At 37.1% G+C, this 16,049-nt stretch overlaps 1 protein-coding gene across 4 annotated transcripts in view; it reads right to left on the bottom strand.

The window, feature by feature from the left end:
• The window catches only part of NCOR1 (nuclear receptor corepressor 1), a 66,311-nt gene that overhangs the window by 15,165 nt on the left and 35,097 nt on the right, over positions 1-16,049 (bottom strand). For all 4 annotated transcript variants that reach the window (XM_080563208.1, XM_080563207.1, XM_080563210.1 and 1 more), the window contains exons 15-28: positions 13,967-14,097; positions 13,221-13,438; positions 11,552-11,614; positions 10,741-10,880; positions 9,854-9,980; positions 8,821-9,376; positions 6,720-6,846; positions 6,216-6,411; positions 3,351-3,524; positions 2,331-2,491; positions 1,820-1,940; positions 1,622-1,723; positions 1,030-1,124; positions 405-573 (exon numbers count right to left, since the gene is read on the bottom strand). In XM_080563208.1, the coding sequence (XP_080419334.1) occupies positions 405-573; positions 1,030-1,124; positions 1,622-1,723; positions 1,820-1,940; positions 2,331-2,491; positions 3,351-3,524; positions 6,216-6,411; positions 6,720-6,846; positions 8,821-9,376; positions 9,854-9,980; positions 10,741-10,880; positions 11,552-11,614; positions 13,221-13,438; positions 13,967-14,097 (2,380 nt within the window). The remainder of the gene's footprint in view (positions 1-404; positions 574-1,029; positions 1,125-1,621; positions 1,724-1,819; positions 1,941-2,330; positions 2,492-3,350; positions 3,525-6,215; positions 6,412-6,719; positions 6,847-8,820; positions 9,377-9,853; positions 9,981-10,740; positions 10,881-11,551; positions 11,615-13,220; positions 13,439-13,966; positions 14,098-16,049) is intronic.

Below are 16,049 nucleotides of genomic sequence, written 5' to 3'. Positions count from 1 at the left end.
AAATAAAAGATTTGTTCAGTTACTCATGTATCAGTATTTCAACTGCAGCTCAAAGGTAAAGGATGTATTTCTTTTGAATTTAATACAGAACATTTTAAACTTGGTTGCTTAACCTTTCAAAATAAAAATTTTCCTGGAAAAACTGGAAATAAATGGCACAGAAATTAAATAGTTGAACTGTATTTTAACTACATAGTACAGGATACTCATCAGAACACAGACAATTTCTGGATCATTTTAATTCTTATACCCACAAAAGTACATGTAGGTCAGTACTTTTTCAGGATGACACCCCAGTGACTGATGTTTATACATTTAGAAGCAGATATACTTCAGCTATGGATTATAAAAGCAGAACCTGCTGCAGTCTTGACTTTAATCAAGTAGAATATATAAATACTCACTATCATAAGATAAAATATGCCCACTTTTGCCTTCATAAATAACATGGCCTTTGGCTGAAGCTTCCTCCCGGCACTTTTCTGGGCTGCTGTCTTCTGTAGCTAGCCGGGTAATAGTTCCCTTCAATAATGCATCAGCTGCTATGCCAGACTGGGACAGAGCTGGTGTACCCTGCATTTAAATCAAATATAATTCAGAACATAATTATTTGTAAGCATTTTGACACCTTGTTAATAAATAAATAAAACACTAGTGTTTAAAATATGATGAGATGAAACAGCTTTAAACAGCATCTGTGCAAGACTGGTTACGACTGATTGTAACATTTGAACTCAGGTGTGATGTTATTTTTCATAGAAATTGCTAATAAGCCTTCAGTTAGCTACAACTTAAAGCTCTGGTGGTTTTATTTTAGAAATATAAAAATATTCAAATACGTAAAGATGAAATCCTGACAACACTGACTTCAGCAATTATAGGATTTAACCATCTGATTGTATTTCAACTTCTTTAAGGCAGTTCCTATTCTGTGACTTTAATTTACTGTTTTTAGACATGCAAATACGTTCACAGTGATAGTGTAAATACATTATTTTGCTACAGCCTTCTCAGTAAGATGAAAAATACCTGAGTTATGGAGCCTCTCAAAGAAGGAATGGTCTCAACAGAAACTTTATTGGTTGGAGTTCCTCGTGTTATACTTCCCTCCTGTATTGTGGTACCTTATTTGAAAAAAAGACATCCAGATAAATAAGGGAATCAAAAAAATACAGCTATTTTACTTGACATAAACTCTTTTTTAATGAGAACTGTTAGTTTATACTGAAATACAGGGAAACTTTCAGCTTGTTAATAGTATGCATTTGAGACAGCTAAATTATTTCCCCTTTTGACTTAGCCTTTTACATCACGCAAAGCCATTAATCCATGGTATATGGTTTCCTTTCTTTTGATGTATTTATATCTTTCACAAGTATTGCTATGTGTATGCCCAACAATTTAGTTTTGAAACTGGCATGTCTTGAAACAAATGTTTTTAAATGAGACATGCAGACAGGAGGAGCTGTTACAAAAACACATGTACACATGCCTTGGAAAAGAGGGAGCGGATTAATCCTTTAATACTTAATAACAACACTTCAGTAGTTTGGGCTCCAGTTCTCTCAGTTTCATCAGGCTCTGACAAAGTTTCTTTCTTAAGTTGTATGACTGACTTTACCTCGAACCACACCTTCATGTTGTGCCCTGACCAGGAGTCCCTCAGGCTGGGAATTCTGACTTCTGGGAGAGAATTCTTCTTGTTTGATATAGGGCAGGGAAGCTATTCAGAAAAAGAAAAAAAAAAGAAAATCTCTCCTTAATTATGAGTTATTAAATAGTCTATAAAAAAAATGCACGTCAGCTTTTCTTTTCTTACCAGCTTTGGCTGACTCCTGCTGCCTTGGCAGCCCAAGAGATATAGAGCCCACTGATGGCTTTGCCGTTTCTTGGGTATAGGAAGCTTGACTATGAGATGTTAAGTAAGTGCCAGGTGTTCCCTAAAACAACATATTATGTTAATTCTTGTTTCTGGAATGCAGATTCACTTCTGTGTTTAAAGGAGACTGCAAATATTACTATGATCCTAAAATGCTACACAACACCACTGCAAAATATCAAAGTGCAAAACAACAGGACTCCAGTGTCACTGTTAGTTCAGAGATGCAGTTCACCTAAACTGGACATCCTCACCTGCGCTACTAAATGTAAACAACTGCAGCGTGTTCTATTTTATAAAGCACCTGTAACTCCTGGACTTTTAGTGGTGACATGTACAGGTCTTAACTGTTAAATGCTGTGAACATATAACTGAGTACAAGATATTGACAGTTGGTGAAATGGCAGAAAGAATGTTATAAGCAGAGATTTTCAACAAGTAGTTCTCTTACTTGTGAGATTGAGCCTCCCATGATAAACGAAGGTTTTTCTGATGGCACACTTGTTTTGGAGGATGGAATGAGGGGTGGTGGTGGTCTGGTAGGTCTGGTAGTTGGAAGGCGGACTCCTTCAGGTATATTGGTTATTACTTGGTGAGGAGCTGGCTGGAGAACTTAGGGAAGAATGTACATTAAACAAAGTCTGTTTCAGCTCTATTAGTCATTAGAGAGACAAGAAGAACTGAAATAACTCAGCTCATCTGACAATTTCCAACAGGAATAATCTCACAACACCCAAAAGCTATCTAGCTCTATTTTCAGCTCTGAAACTATGTCCATGTATATGTTGTGCTTAGAAATTTATTAGGTAATATCTAACCTTGCACTGAAGTTCAAAAATGGTAAAATCTGCACTGTAAAACTACAAACTCAGAAAAGTAAACTTTTAAAGCTAACAATACGGGGTACATTCATTTGTTGTCGTGGCTTTTCTGTTTTTAAATAAAGTATTCTACTTAAAGAATAAGAACAACTGAGGCAAGTATAATCTAAGCTTCACTGATTCTGTCTTTTCTCAGCATGACATTATACTCTGAAGGCAGAAGCAATAATCCAAGTTCCAGAACTAAGATTTGCCAGTTATTTCACTGTTTTATAAATCATTCAATATATAACATTACACAATTATTCAGAAACTTATGTCAAGCTTAACAGTAGCTCTCTTTTTCCTCAATTCTTCCTTCATAAAGTGACAGTATTTTCACTGAGTTGAAAAAAACTCTGGATTGCTTTGTGCCCATGCTGTTCTAACACTTTTCAGATCATCTTAATTGCTTAATAAAATGCATGTTAGGCAGCTGATAAAGCAAACAAAACCGAACAAGAATACAGAACATCTATCTACAGACACAAAAAACATACTACTCTCGTTTGTTCACAAAAATGTTTAGAGAATAATTTGATACTATATAAAGTAACAAAGCCTAGCTTCCAAAGACTGTATATTGCTATGATACTAAAGCAAGTATTTACCTGGTGGGACACTGTAACGAGCTGCGTTCATATCAGGCTGGGGAGAGGCTTTATTGACTTCTCTTGGAGACAGCCTGTATGGTGATGCTGACCTCGTTGCTGTATTTTGCACTTGTGCTTCCTGTTCTATTGCTCGTTTGACCTCAGCATAAGGCATATAGGCTACCGGTTTTCCTATGACAGTTAAAGAAAGAAGAATCCCAAGTTTAGAAATTAGAGTCAAAAGGTCCAGTCTACCACAGAGTTTTAACAAAGGGCTTATTACTATATCAGATTGTACTCATCAGGTACAAAAGTTTAATTACAAGGACACATTTAGACCGGAAAGGAAATAATTAAATTTGAAATATCACTTGGCACTGAAGTAACTGAAAAATGCCAAGGTCAGGCATGTAGGCTCTCTCTGAATGAAAGGAATAAACAGTTCTGCATACTAAGGCATAAGGATAGCAATTTTTGTACCACTTTCCTCTCTTACAATAGCACGCAGTGCTACCAGAGGAAGGTAAGTATTTAGTCCTCCTACTCTTTTGAGTAATCCAGATTCATGCATTTATTTCGAAATCAGTGAGTGATTGTAACACACACACACACACACATATAATTATCCTTGAATGCTCTCCCTGGCAAAGACTGCAGTTTTTAAAATTATGTTACACACTTGTATAAACTTATTTGTATAAACTCTCTCATGCTTTGCTGGTGAAAAACAGTAGCTGGTTCCTTTAAGTCCTTTAAGTGAAAGCTCTACTACTGAAAAGATTAAATTTAAAGATTTCTAAATACTGTGCATTGGCCAGGTTTACATACAAGTTCAGCCAGACTTACATGCTAATTCCATCAGACAAAATGCCTCCTTTTCTTGTTTGTTTGCCCACAGAAGCAACAAATCAAAGTTCAAATACCAGTATTGCCCATCAATTGTGTTTAAAGGGAAAATATATTTGTATTGATTTTAGAAAACTAAAAATCCAGTACCACAACTTCAAATTCCTTCCGTTTGGCAATAGACAATTTAAGTATTAAAAATTACAAGCCAGAACAAGTCTACTGCAGCTGGGAAACTACATCTTTTATCTCCATGGTTAAAGAAAGATGAAACTAGTCATCCCATTATAGCTTCGTAAAGAAGTTTTTTACTATTATATTTAATGATGAAGTATTTTGTAGTTTGTCATACGCCAATCAGCAACATGCCCTTCAGTTTGACTAGATGCCCTGCAATACAGTCACTGGATGTGTATATTCCAATGTATACAATACCAGATTTTTAAGCAGCCTGTGGGCTCTCTCCTACATACACGAGTGGATGGACAAGCTGGCATGCACAATGTATGTTAGGAAGTAGCTACTGCAATGATCTGATGGCATGTCAGCCTCTTTAGTCTGCAGATGAAGATGTCCAGACTTGTAGAACCCATTTACATTAACCACATTATCCCCCCCTCACTGCTTCAGTAACACCCTTGATTTTTGCTGGCAGAGACTTGGTGCTAAAACTTTCCCACAGTTCGTAATACAGTACTGCTAATGCCAAGAGTTATTCAGATAATATTTTAGTTAAATGGTACTTTTAAGCATCCCCAGACTTTCTACCTAAAGAAGCAACTTCCAAATCCAGCAACTCTACGCCCTCCCCCTTCAATCCACAAGTTCCCTTCTCACTATTTTAACAGGCAAAAAAAAGGTATGTTTCCTTCATTTCACTTCAGTAGAAGTAATTAAGATGAAGTGTTTTCACAGCATAATTTTAAAATTGTTGAGCATGTTAAGTACAAAGCACTCAAATTTCAAAGACCACGATAGTTTATACTGCTAACATTGCGGAGCCAACAGACACAATGCACAAGGATATTAAATCAAACAATGCAGAATTATGCATCTACGATGATATCTCTAACACTAACATTCAACACATAAGCCACACTGGTTTCATTTCCCGGTTACAGTGTTGTTTCTGGACCTATTCATTTCCCAGGAAAGAAAGTTGGGTATCTAGAGGTAACAGTTACAGCAAAGAGCTGGACCTCCCATAGGATATGCTTTTCTTGCATAAATAAAGACAATCATCTGCCAAGCTGTTTGCAATTTGCAAGTTGTTAAGAGAATTAGAATAATTTCAGTTCAAAGAATGAAAGAATAGCCAATTTACACTGAGAGAAAACATAATGCAAGTGTCTATGAAAGCTACCAAATGCATCTTAAATAGAAATATAAATTGCCCATCTGAATCACATTCCTGTAACCAACAATGGTAATAGAAACATCCTTACTTGGGAACCCTGACAGGTTCTGTGAACAGCTCTGGATTTGTTCTGTACCACAGAACACAAGAGTCACATTCTGGAAACAAAGGTCCAGATCCGAGAGCTCAGTTCAAATCATGCCTCCAAGCAGCATCTATTTAGGCAAAGGCAACCAGCCTCCATATTTGCAAGAAGAAAAACCTTTCACACAGCCCTTCGTGGTCTGATAAGCTACAGCATGACAGTTCTACCATTCTTTTGTGCAGTATTCCAGGGCTCAATTCACCAGGCTCTTGTGCAGTAAAACATTCCTCTTAATTGTGCTCATTGTCCATTAGTAATTCTCTCCCAACTTCACCTTTAGTTTCCGAAAACTAAATTCTGATCTCACCCCAATGGAGCCAGTTCTGCTTTATCTAAGGAGATTATAAGGTGGTTCTCCAACACTGTCACTGCAGCAGCATCTGTTATAATAGAGAGGTTCCTTCAATCAAGTCCTATCAGAAGGTAACGATCAACAGTATGCTAAATTTTCCTTCTTAAACGTGGCAGACAGTGGAATATGCTGACATAAAATGCAGGGTTACCTCCATGACATGACAGATGTAAAACCACCTACCTTCCCACTCGACATTAGGGCTCTTGGAAGTGCCGCATGGGCTTACAGAACTTCGATACTCCATATCCAGCTGCTCTTGCCTCTGGCGTTGTTCTTCCAGCAGTGCTGACTCATGCATCGCTTTAATGTGCCGTTGATAGAGTGCATAACCACTCACTGGTGTTCCAACAGGAACAGTACAGGGACTGCAAGAAACCTACAGAGAGGGGAAGGTGTTAACATTGGGTACATTAATGCACGTACTTATAAAGTAACTGTCTTGCTCAACGGCTCCACTTCAGCAGGTATATAGTGTATGTACGAGCGTTTCAAGTGGTCTGTGCCTGTTTTTAGGCTAACACTTGTATATTTGTTTGTATTTAACTTAATTTACCCCTTAAAAGTATTATGATAACAAAGCAAACAATACATTTCTTTGTTTCTTTTTTTTTTTTCCTGCTTTAGTAGTAGAGGTAGTTCTCAGGACAACATGTTCCTTCAAACATCACTTAAAACACCCCATACCATTGGTGGTATGACAGCAGCTCGGTGGTGAAGTTGTTGTAGGTCCATCTGCCCTTGCTTTATTGTGGGCGACACCAGTATTGACCCAGTGGGGTTTAACAGTGAGGGCTTTGACTCCCTGAAGATACTGCAAAAAGAGAGAAGGAAGGGAAAAATATCACCAAAATGAACAAGATAAAACATCTTAAAAATTACAGGCAAAAGTAAACCTCTCAACTTCAAAAAGGAAAAAAAACTAACACGTTTAACATACTGGACAACGTCAAAAAAAAAAAATCAAAATCATGTTTTGTTTGTCCCAAAGCACATCTGGTAGAATAAGCAACAGATACTGCTATATTGTAAAATACGAAGAAATACCGAAAGAATTGTTCAGAATCTTGAAAACCAGAAATTCACGTATGCAGTTTCTATATATACGGTACTACCACAATGCAACCTTCTTTATAAAGAATGCCTTGGGGAAAAAATAGATGGCAAGTACTGGATATATTTAGTGCATAGGAAATACGTAAACAGTAGTGTAGTGTACAACAGACTATTTCCACATGGAAGGCTAATACATTTTTGAAGTGGAAAGATGATGTCTGAAGAGGCAGAGGGTGCAGAAACACGACCGACTGCCCTCTTCAAAAGAGCACATGTGGAACAATGATACTGGATACTTCTGACATTTAACATCTATCCTCGGTACTGTGTGTATATTAAGACCACTGGGAAGGAGGGGGCATTGGCTCTGAAGCTACGCTATGGTTACACAGGAATTGCACCAACAGAACATTAAAAGATTTCATTTATCATCAGTGGAATGAACCATCTACCCCCAAAGATACAAAGGTTCCAAATATAAGCAGCATTGTCCATTTAAAGGCCTATCTGCTCGTGTGGGTTATCCACGCTGTTTAGGGCTGAGTTCCCAGGAACGACTAGATGCATGCAGACACTACTATACACTTTGAAGAAAGAGGTCATCTACTTCTCAGGACATTTGTCCGTTAGTTTACAGACACAGGCTGGTAGGGGGTGAGAAATACCTTCCACGACTCTATTAATAATAGTCTTCAAGAGATTGTTCTATCAGCTGATATAACATGGTTCAATGGCAGTAATTGGGTACAGGAGTCTAGAGGGTATACAAGCAAATAAATGTGAAATGTAAAAAGAACTAAAATATGAGCATTTTATGCCCTTAGATTTTTTTATTATTTTATTTTTAAGTTACTGTCATCTACTAAAACATACTCAGGCTGTTTTTCCTATCAAATTCAAGGAGGTTTGGCTACACTCTTCTAAATTGAACTTGTGAGAATAAGAATTAATTAAAACATGCTGAATTTTTGGCTCTTGCATTCAAACAGTTTTACTCTAAAGGGAATGGAGAGCCCACAAGATTTCCCAAGTGAGTGAATCACACTATAAAGAATGTGTACTTCTGAATGTGTAGATTTGTACAGAAGTACTGTGCAAAAGCAGCAAACAAAAAAACAAAGAACTTTAGTACAGATCCAATTACACAATCACTGATGATTTTCTTAGTGGATAGTTGGGGGGATTTACAAAATTCCCCACTTTTTTTTTTTTTTTTGAGTTGGTAATTGATTTTTAAGTGTCTGTGTACCAGACAATCATGCAGCAACAAAAGCTTCCCCTTCTCACCAGAAAATACCAGTTACTCATCTTGGAAACTCATGCCAGGAGCATCTTGAATCTTTTTTCATGCTTTGGCAAATTTTCAGTGTTTTAGTAAGCTGCTGTCCTTTCCAGGTGACTGTTTACATGGTTCCCATTCTCTGAACAGATCCTAAATGGCTCAATTTCCCTTATTCTCTAGCTTTCCAAGTAGTTGTGCTAATTTGCTAACTACCCAGTCAATCACTATAGAATTTTGCCTTACTCTGCATTAGAAGAGCTTTCTTTGGGCTTTTCATCAGATTTTTTAATCAACATTTCCCTCTACTGCACTTCTGGCAAAGCCTCTTTAGAAATTCTTTGTATAGTAAAAATTCATAACAAAAATATTGCTACTGATGACAGGTTTTGACCACTGTTAAAACCACTTTTTAAAGATGGCAATTTATGAATGCTAAACAATTAAACTCACCCTTGTCTGTCAGGCTCTCCATCAACTTCCTCATCAGCACTACAGGTAGCACTCGAATCATTATCTGAATGGGATTCTTGTCTTGCTGAGTTAACCTGTTGTGACAGACTATAGTCCATTTCCTCAGGTTCCGACTTTTCCTTGGGTTTCTCCATCTCCCTCTCTTTGGTATCACTCTCTATTTTCACTTGAATATTCTCTGGTAGCCTCATTTCCGTCTCTACAGGTTCTACTTTGGTATGTACTGGAAGATTGAGCACAGGCTTAGCTTCAACTGCATGGCTTCTACTGTCAACATCCATAGGTTCTTCTGCCTCATTATTTATTTCTTCCTTAACCTGTGGCTCAGAGGTCTGACTTTCAGCTGTTGATACACTTTGGGCTGTTAAGGAGGGAGACGTGCTGGCTGCAGGTTTAACAGTAGATTCCTGTTCTGCTGCTGCCTCAGTGGTTATTTTCGAGGCAGCATTGTCAGGTGGAGTTTCTTCACTTGGCTTAGCAGGTTCTGCTGGAGTTGGAGATGGAGCACTTTCTGTATCAGAACTATTTTCAGCACCTGAAAAAAGTTTTAGAATAAGAGTTCAACTTAATGAAATCCAACTAAGTTTCAGTCAACTGCTGCTTTTTATCTTTTTTAAAATAATCAGATGTATGTCTGCCGTCTCAAAACACAAGATAATTGCCCAACTGTTTTACTGAGAGCATTAACTAACAAAGGTTACACATCTTTGGTTCAACTTGCTTCAGCACGCACAATTTTTCAGCCACATGCTGTTAATTTATCCTCTAGAAAACAGAATATTCAAAATAACAAGCATTAGTATTTTCAGGCCACTCAATACTGAAAATGCTTTTTCCCCCTCCAGATGCAACTAGTGAAGTGAGTTCAAACAATTAAAATCCAACTGAAACACAGTATCTGAGCACCACATTATGAATGGAACAAAACTTTCAGATTGTATCATTGACACAGACTAAACATGTCTCTCCCTCTCTTTCAGTGCATACAGGAGTTCTCTTCCCTGCCAGTTACCTTCACTGTCTTCTGGATTCTCTTCTTCATTAGATGCTTCAATGTCTTCATCCTCCTGAGCTGACACAGTTGAAGCTACGCTCTCACACTGTGACACATCTCGCTCTTCGCGGGGCCTTCGTGAAGACTGATAAATATATGGTATTTATATCATACTGAACATTTACAAGCTTTTGTTTTGTTTTTAACATGCATTTCCATTTCTTACTCTCAGGTTAAAATAAAAGGCACCGAATCTCTGTTTAGCACATATTCATTCACAAGGGCATACCCTTTCAACTTTTGTCCAGCTTTTGCTGTTTCTGACCAAAAATAAGTTTGGGAACAAACCACTGACTCCTTACGTATTTGGGGGAAGAACAAAACTACTGCAGCAAACACAGACACTGAAGCTCTTCACTTCAGTGGAGAGAAGACCAGGACACCACAGCTTAGAGGATTCCAGCCCTCAGTATTCTATTTTAGATGCCCCAGAACTTTCAGTTCCTGGTTGTCTTCTATTAATTCTTTTGCTCTGATTTGTAAGGTTAGTGCTTACTGCGTGACACAACATGTTTCAAGGTAAACGTTTTACAGCAATGACCTGAACTTCTTTACTCGCTGGTGTACTGATAAGGAATGTCATTTTCAAAGAGCTAAGGAACTCTTCAGGCTTGAGTGTATTATCTGATAGAAAAATTTCTATTGCATTTTGAAGTATGAAGTGATTAGTATCACAGGTCAGTGAGAATCAGCTGCCTTTTCTAGGAGATATATGTTGCAACACAAAAACAAGTAGAAAAGGAAACAAGTGGTTACTGCAACACAGTCTTACTGAAGCATGATGAAGGACTTCAGAGAGATGCCAAGTTTTTCCCTGTAAAATAGTCAATGCCCACTGCACTTACCTTCTGTTTGTGCTGTTGAAGGAGACTGTCCAAATTGTGTCTCCTTTTATAGTTGAAGTAGAAGTTCTTACACTGAGCTTCACTTTTCGTCCCAACCATTTTGGCAATTGCTGCCCAGTTGCGTCCATGTTCTACTAGGCCTGTTCAAACACATAGGAACAGATATTTACTATGATAAATAATTCAGCTATCCAAACCCTAATAAATGGAACTAGTGGGAAGGGAAGATACAAAAGTATTGCCGTCCTTTAAAAGAATTCTCAGTGAAAACGTATATGACCACTAATTATGGGGTGGTAAAAAGCTGAGTATCTAAACGTCTGCTAATAAAGCCTTTAAACTCAACTCTTTGCTGTTGCTAATACATAACACCTTTGCTAAAATGTCTATTTTATGCATAATATTTACAGATGACAGTATCTACCAAGTAACAAGTTATAAAATACACTAACTAGTCTGCTTGAAGAATGCCTTATACAAAAGGACATTTTGTAAACTTTAAACACATGACTTTGAAGATTTACATACAACGTACATATCTTCACATCTGTTTCTAAGGCTTCTGTGGACAAAGTACAACATCAAATAGCTCTAAGTAGGCCATATGAAATAAGTCATCACATCCCAAAAAACGCATTTTTCTGTTAAAGATGTTTATGTTAAAAACAAAACAAAAACAGCAAATTTCAAGTTCTTCATTCAGTGTAGTGCTGCAATGAATTTGGACTTGTAGAATTTGAAGTAAATATGTTTTCAATAATTCAGTAAATACAAGTATTCTGAAGTAAAATAGAAGTTTTACAAGGTTTACCTTTTTTAGCAACTTCCATTTCTTCTTCTGTCCAGCGGGATGTCTCCACAGGTTCTGCAGAAGCTGAAAGAAAAACAATGACTGATCAGAGAAAAGACTAAAAGCCACTTTTATGACCATCCCATAATCTATTATCCTGTTTACATTAAGGCTTATTCAAGTCACTCAGAAAAAACTGCTCTTGTCAGTGGGAAATAGTCAGCCTCCTTTAAACCAAGATATAAATGTACATTCTCAGCAGTGCCCTTTCTCTCCCTTGTGATCCATTCTTTTCTATGTATCTGGCAAGGTTCCTTAAATTTAGATATTGCTGTAACTCAAACATGCTATATTCTTCTAAAAATCACAAAAGAACTTTCTGTGCTCTTACTGCACATATGATTGTCTTAATCAGTACATTGACTACAGTGGGGCCTGAAGAAATAAAACTGATTCTCAACTGTAATTTAACCCTGACCTTATATAGCAAGTATGTAATTAACTCAGGGTAAAATACAAAACACAGCAGTATTTCATTGATTTTAATATTGTTCACAACTGGAGGGAAGGAGGCACAACACAGCAGCTTCTCCAAAAGGAGTTCTGCATTTTTCTCACAATCCAGTGTGCTATGAGCTAGTTCCATCCTATTTCACTGACTACTGCAGAAAGGACCGAAATGGTTACTTATCAATTAGTGGGTATTCAACAACTCCCATTAACAAACAATGCAAGTAGGACACTATAAAATATCTGATGCACGCAAAAGCTATTCTGGATTTCCAGAAAATCTCATCAAAATAAAGAAAAAAACTATTGTCCTAGTTCAGCAGCTGACAAAAAAGTTTATCAACTGAGCAAAACGTCCATTTCTGATAATTTAAGCTACAGGTGAACTGCCATGCCCACTTACTCTGTTCTTCAGGAAGCACAGAATATTTGAGCAATAGAAAGTTGTTATAACGTCTGTAAGAGTTATCTAGCTGCCTGTAACTACACAGCTGAAGAGCTAAGAGCAATAAACTTTGCTACAGCAGAGCACTGCAGGAAAAAAAAAATTGCCACACCACCCTAAATAATTATTTACTAGCCACAAGGTATTTTGTTTGATAGTGTTTCTGCGCCACCACAGATTATGTCAGCCTTTTTAGACATGCAGCTAGAGATAGCGTAGTTTTATCTAACAATACATGCCAACAGAGTAACACTTCTATTTTAACGAATTCTCTTGCCATCTAATACAGAAACAACAACAAAAATTAATTGCTAGGATCTATTTCAGATTATGAAACTCCCCAAAGTACTCAAATATCAGGTCTACTTATTTAACAACAACTTCTGTGAGCTACAGCCTGTAAGTCAATCTTTGTCAAATGCATTTGGATCTCTATGGATACAGCATTAACCCTGAAAACAGACAAAAAGTAGTTATCACAGAAACGCTTATCTGGCTCCCCGTGCCCCACACGTGGTTTTAACAGACTCATCTGATTACACATATACCATTCAGTTACATTCATGAAGTTTAGCAGTACCAGTCACAAAATTATGAGCAGGCCTAAGAATAAAGACGTAATACTAAACAAAAAAACCAACCCCAAAATGCACCCCATGCACAGAACACAGCTTTATTTCAGTGAAGAGCCTGACTACCAGATGGGTCCCCAAGTGTCCTATAAATGCTACTCACAAGGTTCTGGTGGGGGTGGAAGAGGCGGTGGTGGTTCTTCAGTGGCTGCAGCTGCAGCAGCATTTGCTTGTGCAGCTTCATTTGTCATTGATCTGGTGATTCTGCCCTTACGACGACCTTGACTATTGGCAGTTTTTCGGCCCCTAGGAGTGGCCTGTTCCCTTTCCTCTGTTTCCTCTGGTGCAACTTCAGTTTTGTCCTTTTCTTTGGTATTCTCTCTGAAAATAGTTAACAAAAGTGATTCAGACTCATTCAGATAGCCCTTATGGACAGATATTCCTGAACACGGTTTTAAAAACTCTGCATCAGATCTTACTTCCCATTTTGACTTGGAAGAAAACAAAACCAAAAGACACCTTAACAGTGAAACAGAATTCACTTACTGCCCAAAAGTCAGAATTGCTAGAGAATAACAGATGTATGACACTATCAACTGTAAAGAAGATAAGGACATTGTGACGGAACATTAAAAAAAACTAAGCCAATGAGATGCAAAGTGTTACACGTGAAAAAAAAAAAAAAAAAACAGAAAAAACACTCTGTTTTTTTGTACCAGCCTGATTATATCGGCAAGACAAAGAAATTTATAAATCAAAAAAAGCTTAATGCAAAAGAACTAACCTAAATAGAAAGTTTTCAGTCCAGATTTCACTGTTAGACTAATAGCAACTCCGTTTTGCTTTTTGTAATAAAAAGTTGCTGCAATCAGGAATGAATTAGTGTGTTTTCAGTCCCTATATACTTACTTTGATTCCTCCTTCTCATCCTTTTCCTCCTCATCTTTCTTTTCCTCCTCTTTTTTGTCTGCTTTTTCTGCTTTTTCCTCTTCTACCTTTTCTTCTACCTTTTCTTCTTGAGAAGGACGAGCAATTTGTTGCTAAAATGAAATGGAATTTACATGTTTTAACAACAGTATGTAGAAAGATACAGCAACTCATACTCAAGAGCAACACAAACACTGATATTAACTTACCTGCAACCCAACAGTATTTTAAATTACAGTCACTGCACATCTGTCAACAAAACAGTAAAACACCTCTGCCAAAAACTGTAATACCTATCTACACCCTGGAACTATAATGAATTAAGCATATCTCCCAGAATTCAAAATCCCCTCTGCCACAGAATATTCAGTTTCTACATATTAGCTGTATATCCTCAGTACCTATCAGCTTATTTTCTCTTGAGTTTCTTCCGTTCAGCTGTCCTATTCAGATATTGTATTTTGTCTTATAAATTCAATGGAGGTACAGGTTTCTTTTGCAGAGTGAGCACGGACATGATAACATACACTTGTACGTGGTAACAAATAAATGTGTTATTGTACGTTGTACTAAAAATGAACGGCCACATCGTTAGAAGTGCCTAGGAAAGGTCTAACATCTTGTGTAGTAATGTTGTTGCTCCCCTCAAATTTCATTTTTAATGTTGTACATTTGAAAAAAGCAAAACACGACAGCTCACTACTTGAAAGCAGAAGATATTGTAGCATGAACAATAAGACCAAATCTAAGCCACCTTTCTCAAGGCTGTTATTAGTAATTAAGAAATATAATTGTTCAAAAAAAGTCAGGAATTTTAGATTTATATTTCTAGTGAATTTATGTTGTGCAGAAGGAAAATTATAACCTAGATTATTTTTTTATACACTATAGCCTGTATTGAGATTATAGTTTTGCAAGCATATAAGTACCAACAAAAGACACGGTAATTACCATTACCCACTGTTATCCTACAGAGAACAGCACAAAATACTATTTACATATTCTCTGTTAAGGGACTCTCACTCCTTATCTCTCAGAGTGAATCCAGATGACTGCCACGTGGAAAAAATATCTCATTTTAGAAAGCAGATAAATTTGATTTAAACTTTCCAGAAGACGTGATCTACTTCAAACAGGAATTAATGCAAGGAATTTCTATTACTTCATATAATCACAAAGAATTACCAGGACGGCCACTTAAAACTGCTAAGAAGGGAAATAAAGTCTCAAAAATGCAAGAACATGGCATTGTTTTTGCTACTCCTTATCACACAAAAAAATAAACTATCCGTGGCATTCGCTGTCTGACTTAGCTGTTAGAGGTACCCTAGCATCAGAGAAGCTAAATATCTTGCGATGTTTTAAGAAAGCATTAGAAAAATACATGTATTCACACAGAAAAATTATATTTTGAGAAAACTACATCAAATATGGAAACAGAAGAAATTTATTTACATTTTAGCATATTTTTTCTCCCTACTGTGTTGCTTCCCAGTACTTTGAAGACTTCAGCTCTCAAAACAGCTTTTCTGAACTGGACTGGTTAAGGTAAAAAAAAATAAAGCTGGTAACATAGCTGATGCTTTGTAATCCTACTACACTTCATAGTGTTATAAACATAATTGGGGTGTTTGTATGCATGGAAGCACTAATCACACAAATAATCAGGTCTTATGCCTGAAAAGATAATGTGGAATATAAATTCTCTTAAATACAGATTACATAGCAAGTATTTATTTGTGTGGGATACTTCCCCTTTGGATCCTTTTTAAGTCACTGACTATTAACCAGATAAAAGGCTGGTCAGTCCAGCAGCATAGGCCACGCACCCTTTTCAGCATAAAAAGGAGCCTAACTATTGCCATTTACTATCCATAAAAATCAACCTGCACACGACAAACACATCTTACACTTCCCAACACTGCGGAATTTCTATGCCCATGGCTTGCTTGCAAATTTCTCCCTCTCCAGAATAAAGCACCAAGCAGTAAGGCTGCCACTAAATAAATCATGTAACTCCCAAAATTCCCAGAACCCTTACACGAAGCAAATGAATTCTGATGGG

The sequence above is a fragment of the Anser brachyrhynchus genome (genome assembly GCF_964034855.1).
Source record: "Anser brachyrhynchus genome assembly, chromosome: 20".
In the NCBI taxonomy this organism is placed as follows: domain Eukaryota; kingdom Metazoa; phylum Chordata; class Aves; order Anseriformes; family Anatidae; genus Anser; species Anser brachyrhynchus.
The sequence above is the reverse complement of the archived record's forward strand: the minus strand, read 5'-3'. Positions and strand labels throughout refer to the sequence as shown.